Source organism: Aquarana catesbeiana, linkage group LG03, assembly GCF_042186555.1.
Source record: "Aquarana catesbeiana isolate 2022-GZ linkage group LG03, ASM4218655v1, whole genome shotgun sequence".
NCBI lineage: Eukaryota > Metazoa > Chordata > Amphibia > Anura > Ranidae > Aquarana > Aquarana catesbeiana.
In genome coordinates, this window is record NC_133326.1 from 475,203,536 (window position 1) to 475,219,879 (window position 16,344).

Genomic DNA, 16,344 nt, shown 5'->3' on the forward strand with positions numbered 1-16,344 from the left:
AGACAGTATATGAAGTTTGCTCTGCTGACAGAATACGGTAACTTGAAGCACAGAGGCTGTATATACATGCTGTGTATACACATCTGTGTGACAGGTCTGTTTTTTGCTGAGTTAAGGTGATCTAGCTATGATTTGAGATAAAGAGTTATATAAGGCAAGTTCTTTTCCTCTATCAAGATTTTTATTTGCTTTGTATCATTCACTGTGTCCTCCTATTATGCCATCTTAAGTCTTAACAAGTATGGTCATCACATCTTTTTTGATTCTTGTGTTTTATATTCTTGAATTAAAATACATACACAGCATACAAATCTTGTGAGTGCATCGGTAGTTCTTTACCTTTGTTTAAAGTGGTAGTGGAGATATTCTTGAATTTAACTTTATATGTGATTAATCCTGTGAATCTGCAACAGGAATCCAAGGCATGTACCTCAGGTATGCATACATACCTTTCAAGCTCTTCTCAAGCACATTGGAATCCCTACAATCCAAAATGCCCTGATATACAAATATCTGGCAGCTGCAAAGATTTATTATAATAGAATGCCAGTAAAGGTAAGCTTGCCTAAATGTGGAAGTCTGAGTTGTATGAATAAGTTATTGTATTAATAAATTCTATATACCAATATTGTGATACTTAGGGTTATGGAAGATATAATGTACAGAATAGCATTCAAAATGGATCGCTATGTAGTATGTCATGTATTACACAGCATGTGCAGCATGGGATAGTTTGGAGAATGTAACTTACAGTACAAACAGAATGAGCATATTTTAGCTACTATCATAGTAGACTTGTTGCTCTCTGTCTGCAGCAGACAACGCATCTAACTGTGATGTGTGAAAAGGGTTGGGCCACCTCTCACTCATGTCCTGGGTTTCTCCTTTAATATAGATCTAGTTTTGAAAGGCTGGGAGCACCACATCAGCTTGTATAGTGCTTTATAAGGTTTTATTTTGCAACATCCAATGTGTTTCGGGGGGCTAAGCTCTCCTACTTCATCAGGGCTAAAAACTAAACAATAGAGAAAATACAAAAAATCCTTAAAACATGTTAAGAGCTATACAAATATATAAAGTACAAATACCTTGATGTATTGTTATTAGAGCCAAAAAGACACACACCATTGCTCAATTAAGAAGTATACAAGACCAACCCCCCCCCCCCCCCCAAAAAAAAACACATGTGTGTTAACCAGTTCCCACCCCAACTATAGCAAAATGGCAGGCGGGTGGGACTTTCGTCGATCCTGGTGGATGTCATACATGTGGCACGATCTGTCACTGGCTGTGTCCATTGGACGCAGCCGATGACTGATCAGTTCACCTGCCCGCTGCTGGTACCAAGTGACCGCTGTGACCAATCACTGCAGATCACATGACAATTGTAAACAATGGATGGCTTCCTTTCATGCCATCCGTTGTGTACAATTGTGTTGCTAGCTGTGATTGGTCACAGTGATCACATGGTACAGATAGGGCCAATCACAGCCCATCTGTACCATGTGATTAGCTGTGGACAATCACAGACAATCACAGCTAATCACAACAAAAAAAACTGAATGAATTGATTTCATTCAGTAAAATGCTTGCTTATAGCAATGACATTCATAAAAGAAATGTAATAAAAAAGAAATATTTTTTTCGAACAAAATGATAAAAGTTTAGTTGGGGTACAGTGTTGCATGACCGTGCAATTGTCATTCAAAGTGCGACAGCGCTGAAAGCTAAAAATTGGCCTGGGCAGGAAGGGGGTAAAAATGCCCGGTATTGAAGTGGTTAAGGCAACAAAACAATACAAAAACAAAAATAAGGAAAAAAAATAAGAAAAAAAAAAGCTAAATGTGTTCTTGTTAAGGCAACAAGACAACACACAAAAAAAACAACACACACACAATTGAGAAGTATATAATCCAGTCCATACAATCTATAAATAATACAATGTTCTTGTAAGTAGTCTTTTAAAAGACTATACAAGCTGAAAAGACTCTGGGGGTCTAGCCCGAGTAGCTTTTGGGACTGCAAAACACTTATTATATTATAAGCCTAAAATAAATAAATAAATAAATAAATAAATAAATAAATCCTGTTCCCCCCCCTCTAACCTGCCCCTCTGGAAGCTGTAATAAACCTGGCTGATCCTGCCAGTTTCTGCCCTCCCCCCTGTAAAATGACCACAGTTTATCATGGCTGCTGAGCCCAGACACTGTGGTCAGTTTACGTGCCTCTGTCATCCCGCTGTGTCTCCTTTGTCCTCCTCTGTGCTCTCCTCCCGTCCCTGCCTGTCAGCCCGGGAGTCTGTGTCTATGGCCCCCCCCCCCCCCCCCCCCCCGCTCCTGTTAAAAAAAATTACTAAAATGTTTAAAAAAAATAGTTGCCAGCCCCTCTCTTATAAAGTGGAAGTCCATGCAAAAACTAAAATCCCTGCATCTATAGCCATCAACACACTAATGCCCTGTACACACGGTCGGATTTTCCAACGGAAAATGTGTGATAGGACCTTATTGTCGGAAATTCCGACCGTGTGTAGGCTCCATCACACATTTTCCATCTGAATTTCTGACACACAAAGTTTGAGAGCAGGATATAAAATTTTCCAACAACAAAATCCGTTGTCGGAAATTCCGATCGTGTGTACACAAATCCGACGCACAAAGTGCCACGCCTGCTCAGAATAAATTAAGAGACGAAAGTTATTGGCTACTGCCCTGTTTATAGTTCTGACGTACGTGTTTTACGTCACCGCGTTCAGAACGATCGGATTTTCCGATAACTTTGTGCGACCGTGTGTATGCAAGTCAAGTTCGACCCAACATCCGTCGGAAAAAATCCATGGATTTTGTTGTCAGAATGTCTGATCAATGTCCGATCGTGTGTACAGGGCATAACACTAACCTATCTAGCCCTGAAAAGAAAAAATCAATATACATACCTTTTCTGTAGGCGATCCGACCCGATCTCCAGCGGCGGAAGCTCTGCTGAGTACACGTCCTACAATGGCTGTAAAACGAATGGGAAGTGACATCACTCATATAGTTAAGATGGGGCTTCCATTGATGGACTCTGCACCCACCCACACAGCGGAGCGTGGGATCAAAGCTTCCGCTGCTGGAGATCGGGTCGGATCGCCTGTAGAAAAGGTATGTATACTGATTTTTTCTTTTCAGGGTTAGATAGGTTAGTGTTAAAATATTGGTGGCTATAGATGCAGGGATTTTAGTTTTTGCATGGACTTCCACTTTAAGCTTCCATCCTGTGTTGTGTCATTGTTAGAAACTAAGCCTCTAAATACCTTTTTGTGAAGTATCTTTAGGCCGTTCACGTGACTCCTGGCCGCTCTGATACTCTGATCCAGGGCTACAGTGGGAGGGGCCGAGCGGCCAGCTCGGCGGTCAAATGACTCCTGGCTGACGTCAGAGGGAGAGTTTGGCTCCTCCTGCTGTAGCCATGGATCGGAGTATTAGACCAGCCTGAAGATACTTCACGAAAAAGGTAGTTAGAGGCTTTGTTTCTAATAAAGAATTACACAGAGCAGGATAGAAGCTTAAAGGAGAGGGACTGGCAGAAAATCATAATGTAGCGTTACTAAACCTTTAAGTGCTCCTACATCTCAAATAATTAATATAACTATAATGTGAGATGCATTGGATGCTTAGCATGCTCATAAAAGTACAACATTATCTATCTATCTATCTATCTATCTATCTATCTATCTATCTATCTATCTATCTATCTATCTATCTATCTATCTATCTAAAATCTTACCTTTGGTTCCTGAGTCTGAGAGATTCGGTTGAAGACAGTTTCACAGTAAGGGTTTAATGCTTCAGCTGTAACTAAAGTAAAACATATACAATTAAATACACAGGAAATAATAACAGCTTGTTTCAATTTACCATAACATTCTGGGGTTGATTTACTAAAGGCAAAAAGGCTATTCAGGGGATTTTTACTTTTCCAGAGATATTTCTCTAAGCTGAATGAATATAGTAAAAATCCACTTTGCCAAGAATATCCAATCACATGCAAGAAAAATTAAAAACTTAAAATAAATCAGTATGTTGCTTACAAAATATTGGATGATAAAAGTCAGCAGAGCAACACATCATTCACTTAGCTAAGGGAAAATTCACTTGCATAGTGATCAGACTTTGCCTTTAGTAAATCAATGTCAGGTCACCTGGGACCAGGTGACAGATGCACTCTGTAGGAGTCAGAAGTGCACCTCTAAGGTAGTGGACCCTAGGACTGACTGCTGCGGATTGAACCCTGGAAGGTGCAGGAAGCAGGTCTACAGGATAACTAACGTGGATCCCAGTGGGAGCTAGAGCATAGATTCCCCAGGGCGCGGAGTCTAAGAGCCAGCGGGTGTTCATCAGAGCCTCTAGTGGTGAGGATGGACTGCGCTGCAGTCTGGCTCCAGGTCGCGGCCCCTAGAGTCTCACAGCTCACGCTCACCGTAGACTACAGGAGAAGAGGAAGGAGGCAGCAGGCTGGAACGACAGGGAAGTAAGGGGTAAGCCAAAGGTCAGGGCGACTAGCAGGCAAGGATAAACATAACACGCCAAAGGTCAGGGTAACAAGCAGACAGGGAGAGTCGAGAACAGGCCAAAGTCGGTAACAGGAATCAGACGTAGGAAACACAGCAAGTACACACGGAGGCTAACACACAATGGTTGATCAGCACTGCTGGCTTGCAGTGCACAGGTTAATATAGGGTTCCCTGATAGGGCCTGGGGTGGGGCCATGCTTAGAGGAGAGGTTATAAAACCAGTCAGGTGAGAGGCAGCTGGTCTTTAGAGATGAACACATGGAGACAGGTAAGCTGACAGAGAAAACTCTATTGCATAACCATGACAATCAACCCCTTTGCCACATACAATCTTTCCACTACAACAAACTACAAAACACGAAACCACATCACACACACAGAGTGCATTAAAAATATATCCAAACAGTAAGCAAAAAGGTGTATTTAAAATCTTTCTCTTAAAGAAGCCCAAACAAAATAACAAAATCAGATTTTCTTGGATTGTCGATATCCAAAACATCTTTCCTTTTTTTTTTTTTTTTTTTTTTTGGATAGCGAGGAGAGAGATTAGAACGTCCGTCAGGTTTTTATTGCTATCTGTATCCCTGTTAAGGAGATTCACTCTCTCTATTTGTCCTGTTTACCATTAGTAAAAGAAAAATAGGATTTTTTATTACAGCTTACCTGTAAAATCCTTTTCTTTCGACGGACATTACGGGACACAGAGCCACAGTAATTACTGATGGGTTATAGGGTATCACTAGGTATTGGACACTGGTCACACCCTAATCAGGAAGTTCAACCCCCTATATAACCCCTCCCCTTCCAGGGATACCTCAGTTTTGTAGCAAAGCAGTAAAGGTGTATTAGAAGAGGGGCGGGACCTCTGTGTCCCGTGATGTCCGTCGAAAGAAAAGGATTTTACAGGTAAGCTGTAATAAAAAATCCTATTTTCTTTTCTCGGACATCACGGGACACAGAGCCACAGTAATTACTGATGGGATGTCCCAAAGCAATGCCAACTGAGGGGGGGGAATCACAACCAAGTAGGGTGCTATCAGACCTGAGGACCTTGTACCGCTGTCTGCAGCACACTACGCCCAAAGGCGATATCCTCATGCCTTCTCACATCCACCTGATAGAATCTGGTGAATGTATGAACTGAAGACCAGATTGCGGCCTTGCAGATCTGAGCCATAGAGGCCCGGTGATGCACTGCCCAAGAAGCACCAATAGCCCTTGTGGAATGTGCCTTGATCTGAAACGGGGGAACCTTCCGTTTCAAACCGTAAGCTTGAATAATCAACTGTCGAATCCATTTAGAAATGGTCGCTTTTGACGCTGCCTGTCCTCTATTGGGACCCTCCGGCAGCACGAACAAGACATCCGTCTTGCGAATCTGAGCAGTTGCCTCCAGATAGGTCTTGACTGCTCTTACTACATCCAAAGAATGTAATGACCTTTCTTCCGAAGAACAAGGTTCTGGAAAAAAGGAAGGTAGCACAATGTCTTGGTTTAGATGAAAATCTGAAACCACCTTCGGTAAAAAACTAGGATGAGGGCGCAGTACCACTCTATCCTTGTGTATAATCAAGTAAGGCTCTCTACAGGAAAGAGCTGCTATTTCTGATACTCTTCTAGCAGAAGAGATAGCTACCAGGAAAATTAGTTTCCTCGTCAGTAAGACCAAAGGAATCTGACGTATTGGTTCAAAAGGTTGTTTTTGTAACACCGATAGAACCAAGTTCAAGTCCCAGGGGTTTAGGGGCGCCTTAACCGGAGGATTAAGACGCATCACCCCCTGTATAAAGTTTCGGATCAGAGAATGCGAAGCAAGCGGCCGTTGAAACAACACTGATAAGGCCGACACCTGGCCCTTGATGGTACTCAAGGCCAGCTTCATCTCTAATCCTAATTGTAGAAAATTCAGAATTCTACCTATGACATATTTCCTGGGATGCCAACCCCTGGATTCACACCAGGATACATAAGCTTTCCAGACTCTATGATAAATCATTCTGGAAGCTGGCTTCCTTGCATTGATCAAGGTAGATATGACAGGACCTGAAAGCCCACGATTTTTCAGAACGTGGGATTCAATAGCCCACCCGTCAAATCTAGCATTTGTAAGGCATGCTGGAACACCGGACCTTGAGCTAACAGATCTGGGTGTATCGGTAGGGTCCACCGGGAACCCACCATCATCCCTGCTATTTCTGCTTATCAGGTTCTTCTGGACCAAACGGGGGCCACCAGAAGTGCCGACTTCCCTTCTTGCCTGAGTCTGCGAAGGAGCCGTGGCAGTAGCAGAATGGGAGGGAATGCATAAATCGGTGAGAACCGATGCCACGGAATCACCAACGCATCCGTCCTGCCTGCAAGAGGATCCCAGGCAACCGGTAGGAAGGATTTCCCCTTCTGTAGGTTTTCGGGTATGAGCCATCAACTGAGGCTCTAACGCATGGCATGCGATAGGTGCATTGGAAAGTTTAATGCCTGCACCTTCCTGTTCCAGGTCAACAGAATACTGTGTTGCAACAGTTCTGCTTGGAACTGGGCATAGGGAACTGCTTCGAATGAAGCCACCATCTTCCCCTGCAGCCTCATATAAATGCGTACAGAAAGACCCTTCTTGGCCCTGACTGTCAGAATCAGCTCCCTTAGAGCAGTGATCTTTGCCTGCAGATACTTCAGTTAAGCAGGAAAACTGGGCACATATAGGCCTGCATCTCTGATGCCTGTTGATATCAGAAATTCTCCTCCCTGCAGGACGGAGATTACTGTCTGAATTGATTCCAAACGAAAGGACTGCATCCTTGGGAATCGTTTCAGATCTCTCAAATCCAAAATGGGTCTGTCGTCCCCATTTGGTTTTCGGACCATAGAAAGATTGGAACAGAGTCTCAATCCTTGATCCTTTGTGGGAACCACCACAATGACCTCTTGCGACAAAAGTCGCTTTATCGCTAGAAGGAGCGACTGCTTCTCTTCTGGCTTTCTGGGAACACCTGATCTGAGGAAACGAGGAGAGGGACATTCTTGGAACTCCAGTCTGTACCCTAAGGTTACCGTGGAGATCACCCATCTGTCCTGGAAGTCCTTCTGCCAGGGCCCTGAGAGCTGCAGCAGTCTTTCCCCCCACTCGAGCGAGCGGGGCGCCCCTTCATGAAGAGGTCTTAGTGTCTTGCTTAGAAGACCTTTTCCCCCAGGATTTCTTGTGTCCCTGGGGTTGACTCTTGTTTCTTGCCCCAGACGGAGGAGACCGTCGTGACTGCCTGGAGGCTGATGCCCCTGGCGCTGGGGAAAGAGTCCATTTAAAAGAGGGACGCCTACTCTTCTTCTTATCAGGTAAGAGAGTGCTTTTCCCACAGGAGATCGTCTTGATATAATTATCCAAGTCCTCTCCAAACAACCTTTCACCACGGAAGGGAAACCCAGCTAGAAGCTTCTTACATGGTGCTTCGGCTGACCAGTTTTTCAACCATAAGATTCTACGTATATGCACCAACCCAAGCAAGAGGCGAGAGGTTTGCACGATAGAATCTCTAATGGCGTCAACAGCATAACATAAAGCCGCAGGAAGGTTAGCAAACCCCTGGGCCTGCTGTTCAGGTAATACTTTGATGACCTGCTTAACATGGTCTCTTAAGTATTGACAGACTCCAATCGCTGCTACTGCAGGTTGGGCCACTGATCCTGCTAAAGAGAACATATCTTTCAATAAGAAGTCCATCTTTTTATCCACAGGATCTTTGAGCATCTGAGCGTTGTCTACAGGACAAGTCAGATTACTATTTACAGAGGAAATGGCCGCATCAATGGCCGGTATTCCCCACCTCTTAATAAACTTTTCTTCCATAGGATAAAGTGTAGAAAACTTTCTCGGCGGAAGAAATCGCTTATCTGGGTGATCCCACTCAGAATAAAGCAGCTTTTCAAGTAAATTATGAACAGGAAAAGCATGTGCTGCTTGGAAAGGTTTCAGTGACCCCAAAGCAGAAGAGGTTTCTGTAGTAGTTTCAGGTATGGGCAACTTAAATGTGGAACGGACCAAACCAGTGAGGATCTGCACTAAGACTTTCTCCTCTTGGGAAGTCGCAGAGGGTCGCTCTCCACCTGAATCCTCCGAAGAGGAATCATCTGTCCCATCCCGATCCTCTGAAAGGGATTCATCTCCTTTATCCCAGAGCTCCTCTGACTGAGGGTCTTGGGGAGCAGAGGAAGGCCTTGTGCATTTTCTTTCACTGAGTGAAGATGTAATCGCGGCCATTAGTTTTTTCTCTAATCCAGAAATGGTTGAGGAAAAAACTTCTTGTGTAATATACACAGGGGCTGAAGTGCCGGCAGCAGATGTAGCCCCTAACCCCAATGGCTCTCCCTGTCCAGCTGCCCCTGGTCCCTCAGGAGGGGATGGTGTAGCAGACAGGGGGTCCTCAGAACCTGAACGAGACCCCCTAGTGCCTCTGGTTCTTGGGGTGCTTGAACCTCTTCTACCCATAGTGCAAAGCAACAAGGTGTGAGGTATCAAAAACGAACACTGACTGCTGAGCGATGTGGTCTGGCTAAAAGCCTTGCTACCAAATGCCCAATCCGGTGTTCTTTAGTGAATGCAGCCTAGGGGAATGCCTGTGTCCCACCTTACATGTGACTGTCAGCTCTGTGTCTCTCCAAAGCTCAGAGCACCTGTACAGTGTGCTTTAAATAGCCATGCTTTCTGGCACTGTGGGCGTCTGGGCACGCTGACGCTGTGCTGACGCCCCGCCCCCCCTTGTTTTTGAAAAACGAGCGCTTCCCGCGCGAGCCGACCCTTGACAATCCTGAGGCTGGGGTTGGGGGAATAAGGAGGAGGCCGGCAGTGATGGGCCCTGCATCGCAATGCGGCTTCGGTGGCGGCGGCGGTAGCGGCTGTGACAGTGCGGTCTCACCCGCCTTACAGCATACCTGAGCCTTTCCCTAGCCTGGGGGGACCATCCCAGCAGAGAAAACCCCCCACCATCTACCTTAGGAGCTGGAGGAAGAGCCAGTGCAGCGGACGCTGAGACAGATCAAACATGAGAAGGTTTGTGCTCTTGGCCGCCCCCGGTGGTCACAATAGGCACAGCATGCATTCACCTTAAAGGAGAAAAGCCACTAGAATTAAAATTCTGTGGAATCTCCTCTTACCTTATCCAGGCCGCAGGGTTCAGTTTACACAGACCTAGCCTTCGCCTCTCACGGTGGGCTCCGTTTGTGAAAAACCGTCAGAGACTGGGGCCCCCATCAGTAGGGGGATCCTTCAGTTCTGGGCCTGTAAAGCACCTCGCCAGAAATTAGGAAGTTTAAAGCCATTTTCTGGTCCAGCTCTCTAAAAAGAGAAGTGTTACAGGTAAAACCTCGTTTCTTCGGACACGAGGCCCGGGTACCATCCAATTCGGCCATGAAAAGACACTTTGAATGGATCCGGTCGCCTGGCTTGCCCCAGTATAGGATCTTAGAATATTCCTTTTGGAGCTTCAGCACAGGACATCTTTGCACGTCCAACACCTAAGACACTGGCGTAAAAACTGAGGTATCCCTGGAAGGGGAGGGGTTATATAGGGGGTTGAACTTCCTGATTAGGGTGTGACCAGTGTCCAATACCTAGTGATACCCTATAACCCATCAGTAATTACTGTGGCTCTGTGTCCCGTGATGTCCGAGAAAAGAAATCCCAAATTTTGAACTGTCCCCACAAAAGTAATAGGGGGGAAATCTTCCAATGGAAACACTAGATCTGGTAACCTGGGATTGTCTTAAGTGGAGTTTCACTCAAAAGGGGAAGCTCAGCTTACTTGCCCCCTGCCCCCCCCCCCCATCCGCTGCCACATTTGGCACCTTTCGGGGGGGGGGGGAGCAGTTACCTGGTTTTGACAGGTGCCCGCTCCAAGTTCTGGCTGACTCATCCGGAAGGTCAGTCCCTCCTCCTTCCCCCGCTGTCGGGCCATTCACAAAGCACAGCGCGCTTTGCCCATGCGCAGTAGGGAACTGCCTGTGAAGATGCAAGTCTTCCTTGCCAGTTTCCCTTACCCAAGATGGTGGTTGCGGCACCAGAGCCGATTGAAAAATTAGCTCGGGTGAAGACACAGCTGGATTCGTGGACAGGTAAGTGTCCTAATATTAAAAGTCAGCTGCTGACTTTTCATTTTTTTCTGAAGGAGCCTGGAGCTCCGCTTTAAGTTGCAGGGATTTACCCTTACTTCCTGTTTGGCTATGGTACAGGAAGTGAAGAAAAAACTCCAAAATGGGACACAGATGGTGAAAAAAAATCTGACAGGGGTTTTAACCCTGACTTACTCCATCAAAAATGAAATAAAAGTTTTTCCTATAGTTCTACTTTAACCCTCTCTAATCGATCTCTTTTCCCCCTATATATTAATAATGAATTTGTGTAATGGAGAAATGAATCTAATGCATCTTTGTCTGGATTGTACGTAACAATATGAAGCTCAATATAGCAACCCTTTCATGTACTAAATAAAGCATGCCCTACTTAATGAAAAGCGAACAGTCCAAAAGCTGACCATGCCTATAGGAGGTTTTGTAAGTACAGTAATGCTATGAAGACCCTTCAAAAAGGAAAACTTGTAGCTTTATTTATGCCTTTGGATCTGTATAATTGATGACTTGATAAGGGATAGGTATATGATTTCAACTTAATTTGTAGATGCATGCAACGGAAAAGTCTCTATTTAGATTCAACTTTAATAGTTAAAGTCTATCCAGTCCCAAGAACAAACATTTAATATACTGAAGCTTATCAGTCCTTAGAAGTGATGGTTGCATTAGTTTGCTTTTTTGGGTATTTTTTCTTTTATATTCTTCTGTTAATCTTGCTAATAACACACTCCATTGTTTTTATGGAGGGAACCATGGTTGTAAATAAGCTTCTTAGTCTAATGTGGACTCCTATTTTTATACAGGATTTGTGCCAATAGTTTGTGCAGTGCTTTACAATATCAAGGGAGACAACGCAGTTACAATACAGTTTAAATGCCTCAGTTCACACTAGATTGAGAGGCACCAGCGATACCCACACTACATTCAAAATGCACTGTACTTGTGATCTCCAGCAGGTGTCAGTGCAACCTTAATGACACCCCAAATGCAGGATGCAAACACAGAGCGTTTGACTGCAGCGGATCACATGGTACAAAACGACCATGCGATTGGGTTGCAGTACGTTCCCAAAATTGCTGCATGCATGACGGATATGGTGTGATCTGAGCCCATTCAAAATGAATGGACATAAATCGCACCGCACTGAATTGCCTGTGAATTATACAAGAATGCGGTGCAGTTGCTGTGCGATTCATAGTGGGAACCTAGTAAGACAAGAGGGTGAGTTGGGCCCTGCTTGTGTAGTTCACAAAAAAGTAACTGGGAAAACTGAAAAATTATTGTTTGTACTTGCTTAAAATGTACCTAACCTGAACAAAAAAGGAACTCAAGCAGTTGCTACACCTAAGGACTAGTAAACTGCAATATATTAAATATTTGTTTTTGGGTTTAATCTTATGATATCACTCACATATACGGTATATTGTGTAGTTCATCCCATACACTTGATATCCGTGCCACCATATGAACACCATTGGTTCCGGTGACAATATACAGCATATTATCAAAAGTATCAGGACACCTGCCTTTACACACATGAACTTTAATGGCATCCCAGTCTTAGACTGTAGGGTTCAATATTGAGTTGGCCCACCCTTTGCAGCTTTAACAGCTTCAACTCTTCTGGGAAGGCTGTTCACAAGGTTTAGGAATGTGTCTATGGAAATGTTTGACCATTCTTCCAGAATTGAATTTGTGAGGTCAGGCACTGATGTTAAAGAAAAGACCTGGCTCGCAGTCTCTGCTCTAATTAATCCCAAAGGTGTTCTATCAAGTTGAGGTCAGGACTCTGTGCAGGTCAGTCAAGTTCCTCCACACCAAACTTGCTCATCCATGTCTTTATGGACCTTGCTTTGTGCACTGGTGCACAGTTATGTTGGAACATCCCCAAACTGTTCCCACAAAGTTGGGAGCATGAAATTGTCTAAAATGTCTTGGTATGCTGACGCCTTAAGAGTTCCCTTCACTGGAACTAAGGTGCCAAGCCCTACCCCTGAAAACAACCCCACACCATAACCCCCCTCCAACAAATGATTTGGATCAGTGCATAAAGCAAGCTCCATAAAAACATGGATGAGCGAGTTTGGGGTGGAGCAACTTGAATAGCCTGCACAGAGTCCTGACCTCAACCCAATAGAACACCTTTGGGTTGAATTAGAGCGCAGACTGTGAGTCAGACCTTCTCTACAACATCAGTGCTTGACCTCACAAATGCGCTTCTGGAAGAATGGTCAAACATTCCCATAGACACACTCCTAAACCTTGTGGACAGCCTTCCCCAAAAAGTTGAAGCTGTTATAGCTGCAAAGGGTGGGCCAACTCAATATTGAACCCTACAGACTAGGACTGGGATGCCATTAAAGTTCATGTACATGTAAAGGCAGGCGTCCCAATACTTCTGGTAATATAGTGTATCTATTAAAGTGGTTGTACACACTGTACAACCGCTTTTACCTACAGTTAAATCTATATTAAGGCTTATCTGTAGGTGCTGGAAATATCTCCTAAACCTCCACGGTTTAGGAGATATTTACAAAAAAGCTGTGTGCGGATGACTACGGTGCATGCGCCGATGTATACTGCACATGGACACTTTAGAAAGGGCACATCGTGCCGTTTCTAATAGGGGTCATTCAGCGACTGGCGGCTCCTGCACGCATGCGCGGGAATGATGTCATGCAACTCTGGCCAGTCTCAGAGCCAGAGTTTGCGCCCCAGAAGCAAGAGGGATGAAGATGGACGCTCGCTGCTAGTGGGGACAGTGATAACATTTAGGCTTTGGTTTCAGGTAAGTGACACATAATGGGCTACTATGCAATGCATAGTAGCCCATTATGCTTTACCTTTGCAGGGAAATAAAGAGGAAGTAAACCCAGCAGGGTTTACTTCCTCTTTAACATGGATTATAAGGTGGCAGCAAGTTTCCACTGTGCCCTGCTGCCTTCAGCTGCCAAAAAAGTAACAAAGACTTCTTACCTAAACTAGAGATGGGTCTTTCCGGCACCACTGGCAATTCTGCTTCTGGAGAACCTGGGCAACTTCAAAAAAATATTAATACAGTTTAATATAATGATTATTATAGACATAAAATGTGCTTCTGAACATTTTTGGCATAACATTTGTATCTTTCCTTAGCATGTAACATTAAGTGATATTAAACCCTCAGCGAAATTCTGGAATAAAACCATCTAATCTTAAGGTCCGGTTCACACTAGTGTGATGCCAGAAATCGCATGTAATTCGCATTGCGGTGCAGATCACATGCAATGTCTGTGTGATGCAATTTCAACCATACAAACTGTATGGCTGAAACTGCATCGCATTCGCACCAAAATGGCGCAGAACCCTTTTTTCGGTCCGCACTGGAATCGGAATGCATGGGTGTTCACACCTATGCGATCCGATTCCTGCAGCATTTCACAGTTCGCACTGCGATCTGCAAACCGATCTGGGGGTGTCGTTAACATTACATTGACACCCGCAGCGGTTCGCAGATCTCAGTGTGAACCAGTGTGGGATTCAGGTGCGATGCGAGAACTGGATTCACAGAGTTCTCGCATGGCACTAGTGTGAACCAGGCCTAAAACTGATGAGGTTTTAATATGCCTTTAACCTATAGTGGTTTTGTATATGATTTTTTACATGATTTCTTTTTTGTATTAATTTTTCTTTTTTATTAATTACAGGTAATTTTATATTGCACAGTGCTTTTACCTATTGTACATTGACATCAGTCCTTCACCCAAGGAGCTTAAAATCCAACATCCCTATCACACATGCATGTTTTATCTGTCAAATGATTTGTATTTCTATCCATCCAGCAATTAGATTTACACAGCTCTGCACAACACAGCCTTGTCCGGCAGGGCTGGAGACCTTTTCTCCACACAGTTAAGTAACAATTTTATGTGCAACATGAAGTAAATATCGCTGTTATCATCGTTTGATGGATATACAAATTTTTTAGATAATACTAATATGCTATTATACATTATAAATAAATTTCATCTATACTCTCCTGAGGAAGTGAATGGAATTCACAAAATGTGTAGAGAGAACACAATCCCATTGCTGTACTAAACAGTTATATGGTCAAGTATGACAGAAGGAGGGACTGTGAGTTGAAGTCAATTCATTAGTGCATGCAGTAACATATAGGCTATAAGATCTTATCTGGTACAAAGTTACATACAGATATGGTTGACTTATCTCAGTGACCTGTTAATTAAAGGGGGGCTCAGTCTAAAGTTTTAATCAGACAATTAAAAAAAAGGCAGGTAGCTACAGCTGTGTTGTTTCTTTAGCTAATCCATAGTACTCCGAGAATCCTTTCACATTAAATGTTTCTTTTCAAAACAAAATTGTGTATAGATAGAAAGGGAAGGATATAAAACAACAATGTAAAAACTTCATCTAGAAAAAGAAACTAACTTGACCTAAAGCCACTCCTCCTTTCAACTTTGTGGAAACTAGCAGATGCACAGAAATAATGCATAAAAACTTAATCAATAAAAAAAACAAAGAAAACAAAACAAAAAAAAACCCAGTAATTTGATGGTTGTAAAGAATAACAAAACTGTATTCTAAAGACCTGGGAAAACTTTTTATCAGTTATTATTTTCATTAAAATAAGGTGTCTTACCTTTTCAGCTCAATTTATCAGTTTATCTCACTTTTTTTAGTGGATGCAACTTTATGAAAGTCAATGTATACCGCTAGTATAGACCATGTAGTTTCAAATTATCCATGATGTAGCCACAATCAGAACCCAGAATACAAATGTTCTGCAAACAGCCCATCATATTTTTAAAAAAATGTTACAAATAATGTGTTACAAGAAACAGAAGCACCCCCTGAAGCAATGTACTTTCCAGGTAGATTTGAACTTTTTTATTGCTTCATCAGCACAGTGCTGAATACGGGTCCTCAACCATTAGAGAGTATGGCGTCCGTTTATGAAACTGTGAACAGCGGTGATCCCGAGGATCGCCACTGATCACAGTTCATAAATGGTTTATGAATGGTTTATGATGATCTCCGCACACTGAGAATCTGACACAGAAATTGACAGTTTATGAAGCTGTGATCTGAGCGCTTCACTGGCGATCTGAGTCAGAATTCACACTCCCCAAATCACCAGCTCAGAGGTGGAGAATCAGGGAGTGAAGACAGAATCCCGGGGGATCTGAGGAGGAAAGAGGAAGATTATTAATTTCCTTCTACCTCGTATTTATGTGTATACATATATATAATATGTGTGTGTATGTATATACGGTATATATATATATATATATATATATATATATATATATATATATATATATATAATGTGTGTGTGTGTGTATATATATATATATATATATATATATATATATATATATATATGTATATATAACGTGTGTATATATATATTGTGTAAGTATATGTATATATAATGTGTATATATATATATATATATATATATATATATATATATATATATATATATATATATATATATATGTATATATATATAATGTGTATATATATATAATATATATATATATATATATATATATATATATATATAATGTAGGGGGACTATTTATTTTATTAGCATTAACCACACCATCTATCCGTGTACTGAGCAGTGATAATTTATTGTCGTTTTAGCAGCGGTATTCGGCCGCTAGCGGGGT

At 42.9% G+C, this 16,344-nt stretch overlaps 1 protein-coding gene across 6 annotated transcripts in view; it reads right to left on the bottom strand.

Annotated features, from left to right (window-relative positions):
* Positions 1–16,344, bottom strand: part of ARAP3 (ArfGAP with RhoGAP domain, ankyrin repeat and PH domain 3) — a 273,051-nt gene that overhangs the window by 139,378 nt on the left and 117,329 nt on the right. For 5 of the 6 annotated variants that reach the window (XM_073621032.1, XM_073621034.1, XM_073621028.1 and 2 more), the window contains 2 exons: positions 13,643–13,704; positions 3,766–3,836 (listed from right to left, as the gene is read on the bottom strand). In XM_073621032.1, coding sequence (XP_073477133.1) covers positions 3,766–3,836; positions 13,643–13,704 — 133 coding nt within the window. The remainder of the gene's footprint in view (positions 1–3,765; positions 3,837–13,642; positions 13,705–16,344) is intronic. The other variant, XM_073621033.1, reaches the window with a different exon arrangement.